Here is a 7,342-nt window from a genome sequence, read left to right as displayed (position 1 = left end):
TTTTTTCATTAAATTCCTCTTTAAACGTCATTAAAGAATACAATTTTGTACAAATAATTGAATGTTATGCTACTATTTGTAAAAATAAAATCAGAAATCCATTAAAAGATAAGTTCTCTATCATTTTTTCAATTCACAAATGCACACTTGCATTGCCTACTAAGTTAGTACCGGTAGTCATCGCGTTAATAAAGGAAATTGTATAATTACCTTCAGCATGTTAGTACTAAAGAAAATATGTTCTATTATCTTCCCCATTGATACAGACCAATCATTGTTTAATATAGGAAAGTAAATTATAAAAGATAGCAGAGAAACCAAAAAAAAAATATCATATCCATTGCCAAGTTAAAGAAAAATGTTACAAATTTCTGCTGTGTCCTATCAAGAAAAGGATGTTACTAACTCCACTATGTGCTTCACTACAAGATTATCAAAGATTTCTGTTTGTGTAATATCAAATTGACTACTCAATTTTTTAGTTTGATGTAGAATCTTGTTAACATGTTCCAAATTAGGCTGTGTATAACTGCAGTGCTAGTTATCGAACATTCATTGATAAATCAATCTATGTAGCCATAACTTCATCTGTACTTAATATTTTGCTCTATAAATAAATAAAAAAGAAGATAGGTGTTAAAACAGACTATTAGCAAAAAAATACAGATTTTTTTGTGTAATGATGGCTGACAAATATATGTAATATGCTTATTTCTAAACCAAATTACCTCTGTAGTGGCACTATCAGGAATGATAATAAGCTTTTAGGTTATTGATTATATATAAAGAAGACACATCACTGTCTTACAAGTTTAGAGGTTAAAGGAGGTTTCATTATATTATAGTTTTACAGAATCATGTATATGTGTAGCAAAATTTCAGATTTTAAAGACAAATCTTTTAACTCTTTCACTTCTTAATTTATTTTAGATACATAGTAAGAAACAAAACAACATTTAAATACTTTATTATTCACATAAAACAAAAATGATAAAGTCTGAGGAGTTTGAGGGGGAATATCTTTTCTTCATGATAGTAGAAACTTATAAGTTCTCACAACCTTCTATGGTTTGTGGGTGTACAGTGCTACCCAAGTTTTTGACATCTGACCCCAACATACATGTATTTATGTTAACTGAGACAGGCACAAAGAAACAGGGTCTACATCCAATATGGTGAAAATTTCCAATCATCACATTAGGAACTTGTCATTTCTGAGTGACGTAATGGTTTTTAAACAAAAAATACTAGACAGGATACACGGTGTTATGTAAACTTTGCTACTGTGTTCTTGGTAAGGTGACAGATGTATAGTAAGTTCTAATGACCTCTCTTCAAGCAGTCACCAACTGATTACACCTTTAAACACAATAAGTTCCTTATAAATATAAATATTCTTATTACTGCATACGCTCATGTTAAACAGGAATACTTAAAAAAGTATTTCAAATAAAACATTAATACATAAATCCCCCCCCCCAAAGCAAAGCATAACAGAAGCAGCTCTTACCCATCAATTAATAAGGTAACATGTAAAGTAATGCTACATAAATAAGGTAACATGTAAAGTAATGCTATATTAATAATGTACCATGTAAAGTAATGCTACATTAATAAGGTAACATTTAAAGTAATGCTATATTAATAATGTACCATGTAAAGTAATGCTACATTAATAAGGTAACATTTAAGGTAATGCTATATTAATAAGGTAACGTGACTTTCCTCCACTCTTTGAGTAGAGGGTGAATTTGGGGGCCCTCCAACCCGGGTCCTTGGATGTTTTTCCCAGATGTCAGTAGGAGAGGCACCAGCCTACTTGTAATACCGTTCAGATTTGATGCTCTGCTATCCAGTTGGGTTGAGCATGGCTCTTTTTGTTTTTTATCAATGTTGGTTCATCACATTGTTCATGGAACAGGGTCCATCGTTGTGTCCTCGGAATTCCGAATGCAGAGTGGTCCCATCCTGGGTCCTTGATTGAGCACAGGTTGTTCCACGTCCACCCCATAATTTTGGGGGAAAATGGAATTTACCTTGCCCGCATGTTTGGGTAGTGAGGACAAGTGTTCATAATTCCAGACTGGTTGAGTTCTGTTTTCTCAGGTTGAGTATAGCATACAAGATCCCATCATTCTGAGTTTGAAGTGTTCCCTTTTGGACTTCTTTAGGTTAAGTATAGCACACAGGATCCCGTCATTCTGAGTTTGGTGTGTTCCCCTTTGGATTTCTTCAAGTTAAGTATAGCATACAGGATCCTGTCATTTTGAGTTTGAAGTGTTCCCTTATTAGACTTCTTCAGGTTGAGTATAGTATACAAGATCCTGTCATTCTGAGTTTGGAGTGTTCCCTTTTGGATTTCTTCAAGTTAAGTATAGTATACAGGATCCTGTCATTCTGAGTTTGAAGTGTTCCCTTTTGGACTTCTTCAGGTTGAGTATAGTATACAAGATCCTGTCATTCTGAGTTTGAAGTGTTCCCTTTTGGACTTCTTTAGGTTAAGTATAGCACACAGGATCCTGTCATTCTGAGTTTGGAGTGTTCCCTTTTGGATTTCTTCAAGTTAAGTATAGTATACAGGATCCTGTCATTCTGAGTTTGGAGTGTTCCCCTTTTGGACTTCTTTAGGTTAAGTATAGCATACAGGATCCCATCATTCTGAGTTTGGAGTGTTCCCTTTCGGACTTCTTCAGGTTGAGTATACCATACAGGATACCATAATTCTGAGTTTAGTGTGTCCTAGCCACCAACGTGGGATTTAGGAACCATGGCTATATAATTCCAATCCCGGGCAGTGAGACCTCGGCTATATGGTTGGGGCCTGGCCTTTAGTGATGATGGATCACATCAAATTCCACCCTAATGCCATGATTTATGTTCCGGGTGAAGAGCATACCTGTTCTGGATGTAGTGCAGTTCCCCCCACTAGGGTGCTAAGCTTCTATTGGCACACCCATAACCTATGCAGATGCATTTTGTATTGATAATGCCCTTACTGGACCCTCCACCTTATCAATGTGGGATTCGAGTTGTAGTGTGAGGAAGTGAAGTTAGCATTTTCTTAAGTCAAAAATGTATTTCCAGTAACACTTTCCTCTACTCACACTTTCTCACCCTCCCTCCCCACAAAGACCAGGTGTTAGAGACTGCAAATTTGGTCAGTCTTAAAAAAATGACAATATTATCTGAATGAGGTGCTTGTATACAGTACCAGGATAGAGCACATTGACATAGGTGGAAAGTGTCACATGACAGATATTGTTAAGGGCAATTAAGTGGAGAATAAAAGATTGAAGCAAACGAGAAAAATCCAGACCAGTGCTTAGATGGGCAAAGTAATGCTATAGTATCATCACCTTTCAAATTTCTTCTGATAAAAAAATCTTAAGGTCAGTAAAAGTGGATAAAAAACAAAGTGAAAGAAAATTTTAAGTATCATTTTGAAAAATACATTATTTCAATATATTTAGTAACTTGTTTTTATAGTATGAAATGACAAAAACAAAGTTACTTATCAAAAGAAATATCAGCCTGAACTACCTCAGATCAATGAAACACTTTACACTATCCTCCATAACTTGTTACCTAACACTTAACAACAACAAGAGACTTGTTGGTCCATTCCACTAGACTATAAAAAAATTCAAAGCCAGAAATTAGCAAAAAAGATTATCAATGTCAGACAAATGCTGCCTTAATTAGTATCTATGTAAACTTATTCTTTCAGTCCATACTAAACACTTAAAGCACTTCTTACATCAATTTCTTTAATTTTTTCAATAAGATTTTTGTTTTCTTCCTCAAGAGGGTTCACTGGGGCTTCTGCAGCATGCTGGTTTCCCTCAGCTGGATCACCACCTTCGGGGGGCTTTTCTTTAGGGCTGGTCTTTCCACTGGATGCTGTGGTTGAACAAACCCTCACTGATGAACTGAATAAAAAAGAAAAATTCATCAAATGTTGTTTGACTTTTAAGACAGTAACACTGCAATGTTTCTCAATTATTCTTATTAAAAAGTGGGTTTCCCAGCACTTACAAAATATACCTACTTGAAATGTCCTAAAATTACAATTATTAGTTTCTTTCTAAATATTTACACAATTTGATTTAATACCAAAAAACAATCATACATAAACAACAAATATACAGAATATTTACAGCAGCACATTTAACAACTTCCTTTTGATAATTGTGTTCACATACTTATTTCAAGATTTTCATCAGCCACTTAGAACTATACATAACATCACTTACATGATGATCCACTACCACAAAGTTATTTGATGACTAGGTTTTTACTATAATAGCCCATACCAACAGATAATACAACATGTGAAACATGTACCATGGGACTACTGGTCTTGTTGATGCTAATCCTCATGGTTACTTAAAACATTTCTTACCAATATTTTTCAAAAACACAACTTTTTCAGTTTATCATATATAAATCATCTGAACTCAGTTTATTAAGCCCATAACTGATAAGCTCAAAGAACTCCTCCAAAACAATAAAATTAACAAAGAGACCTTTCAGTATTTGATACCCAGACAAGCTTTTCCTGGTATATTTTATCTCTTACCCAAAATTTCTAATATAAACATGATTACTGAAAAGCTGTCTGCTTTTGTTGACCAACACATAAAATGTATTCCATGTACCCTTCCTCTTACATAAAGGGTACTACTCACTTTAACATCATAGAAGATATTAATACTAACAGACAGTTACCACCCAACAGTCTTCTTTGCATGATGGATGTTTTTTCCCTCTACACTAATATTCCACATGATAAAGGACTACAAACTCTAAAGTCTGCATTAAATCTTCCTAATCAATCAGAATCTTAAACAGTAACTGATCTTGCCAGCATGGTTTTAACTCTGAACAACTTCAAATTCAATAATGAGCATTACATTCAGGTTAATGGTACTGCAATGGCTCCCAATTATGTCAACATTTTTACAGGTCATATTGAAAACCAGTTTTTACAACTAAGTCCTGTAAAATTTTTTTATTATTAAGTCCAGTTTGTCCCTGAAGAAGAAAGGTCCTCCTATCAAAGGAACTCAGGTTATAGGGTTTTTATTCATTTCTATCAAGACTTCTTGAACCTACTTGATTTTCTAACATCATGAATATAATATCTGAATAGTAATACAGCGGTTTCAACAACAGCCTTTGAACTAGTATTTGAATTAGAAATATAGAAAAAATGAGGCCCCCTTACAAAGCAAAAAATATAAATTTTAACATTTTCCTCACCTGAAAATGTATTTCGAATAGATACCTCTGCACACAGTTTAGTCATCTTTTCTGTGTGTCTGCCTTATATATTTGCATGCCACTATCCTTTAGGTAACTCTCACATAATTTCACAAGATTTTACGTGAATTGCACAGCTACATGATGATTTCATTATGCAGAAAAACCCTCCACCAACAGGAGGCCAACACATCTCCATGTGTAATAACTCTCCCTGTGCACTTGCAAATCTTCATTTTCTGATGAGGCAAGGAAACAAAGGTGCACTGGAAGTGGGAAGGAAGGGTGGGAATGTGTAAAGTGGTGAGTATCTATCGGAAATACATTTTCAGGTAAGAAAAATGTTAACTTCTGACATGATACCTAACTTCTAAACACAGTTTAGCTACAATTCCATGTTAAAGTGGTGGAGGAGCTGGTGCAAATTTTACCTAGATGAGTTCCCTTCAGAATGTCAATCTAGGCAGCTGTCATGGAAAGTCAAAAAATAAAATAAAATCATCAATCAAATAAGGGTATGAAGAGGTAATGGTAAAAATAGGAAGAAGTGGATTGATTTTGAAAGTTTTGTAAAAATTGGATTCTGTTTTTGACAGATCTGTTAATCTGATGAAATTTATAATAAAACAAGTAATTGATTTAACAAATCCAAAACTCAAATATCTGTCAAAATATTTGTTAAATTTTGAGTTTAAAAATATCCATGTTAAAGATTTAATAATAGATCTAAATAAATTTAGATTAAAATGGAATTATATACCTATACTCCCTTCAGGAAAAAAAAAGAGAAATCTTATATAGTTTATGGTGATTTATATTTACCTTCCCTGATTCATAAAAGTATTCAAGAGGATATTTTTTCCATAAAATCGTTTCAACCAATAGTCAGTTTTAAATATAATAAACCTGTAGGACCTCTTCTCTTTAACTATAAAAGATTCACTGAAGATTTTAATCAAATAGAAGTTGACAACTTACCTTCTAACTGTAATAATAGTGTTTTTTAAAGATGTCTTTCATAATCATATAGTTACAGGAAATTTAAAAGTAGTCAAAGATAAAGAATTATAATCAATATTGAAGAATGGTATTAAATATAGAATTTTATAAAACACACACAAGAAAATGTGAAATCTTAAAAGATTAAAAAAAATATTGATCATTACATTCTTAAAATAAGTGAACAATCCTATTATCCACCATGTTTCTTTTTTGAGTGGAAATTATATTTTATTAATTCCATAAAAAATCAATTAAGAACTTTAAACTTATCTTGTTACAAATTAGACATTTCTTTCAATGTCTTAAAAAGATAAAATAAAATAAATTCAAAAACAATTTGTTATTACCCCGTATGATAAAGCTGGCTGTAATTTTAGTTTTGTGTGTAAAAAGTTGTATGCACAAATTTTAATTAATGAAAGTAATACCACAAGTATTTTTACTAAAAGTATTTTAAAGAAAAATAATGTTATTACTAATTTAAAGAAGGCTATTAAAAAATGGAATATCCATACAGATTATTCTTGTATGTATTTATCATTTTTATATGCAATTCCAAAATTGCATACAAATCCTGTGAAATTCAGATTTATTACTAATTCTATAAATACAGTCATTAAATCTGTTTCCATAGTACTTAACAATGTTCTAGATGTTTGAAAAAATAAAAATAGTTTTCAAATAACCAGAATAATTATTTTTGGATTATCAAAATAACATTCCACTTTTGGAATGTTTGAATAATTTAAATTCTTCAAAAACTGCCAGTTTGATTTTAACATATGACTTTACTACATTGTTTACTAAAATAGACCTAAAAGATTTAATCAGGGTTTTCAATGATTTGTTTGATAACTTTATATAAATAATGAAATAACTATACCCAAATTTATACTTACTAGAATTCATTGTAAAAATATACTCCATTTCTGTATTTATAACATTTATATTGTTTTTAACGAACAAGTATGTAAGCAAATTGTTGGTATTCCAATGGGAATGAACGTCATTCAAATATGGCCAACCTGTATCTGTTCTTTTATGAAAACTCATTTATGAAGCAGACTTTAAATCCTAA

The 7,342-nt window shown here is 32.0% G+C and overlaps 1 protein-coding gene across 1 annotated transcript in view; it reads right to left on the bottom strand.

Moving 5' to 3' along the window:
- Nucleotides 1-7,342, bottom strand: part of LOC106471372 (grpE protein homolog 1, mitochondrial-like) — a 22,494-nt gene that overhangs the window by 3,557 nt on the left and 11,595 nt on the right. The window contains exon 2 of the mRNA XM_013931970.2: nucleotides 3,758-3,929. Within this exon, the coding sequence (XP_013787424.1) occupies nucleotides 3,758-3,929 (172 nt within the window). The remainder of the gene's footprint in view (nucleotides 1-3,757; nucleotides 3,930-7,342) is intronic.

Source organism: Limulus polyphemus, unplaced genomic scaffold, assembly GCF_000517525.1.
Source record: "Limulus polyphemus unplaced genomic scaffold, Limulus_polyphemus-2.1.2 Scaffold4577, whole genome shotgun sequence".
Classification (NCBI taxonomy): Eukaryota; Metazoa; Arthropoda; class Merostomata; order Xiphosura; family Limulidae; genus Limulus; species Limulus polyphemus.
This window is presented reverse-complemented; position numbering and strand designations above follow the sequence as displayed.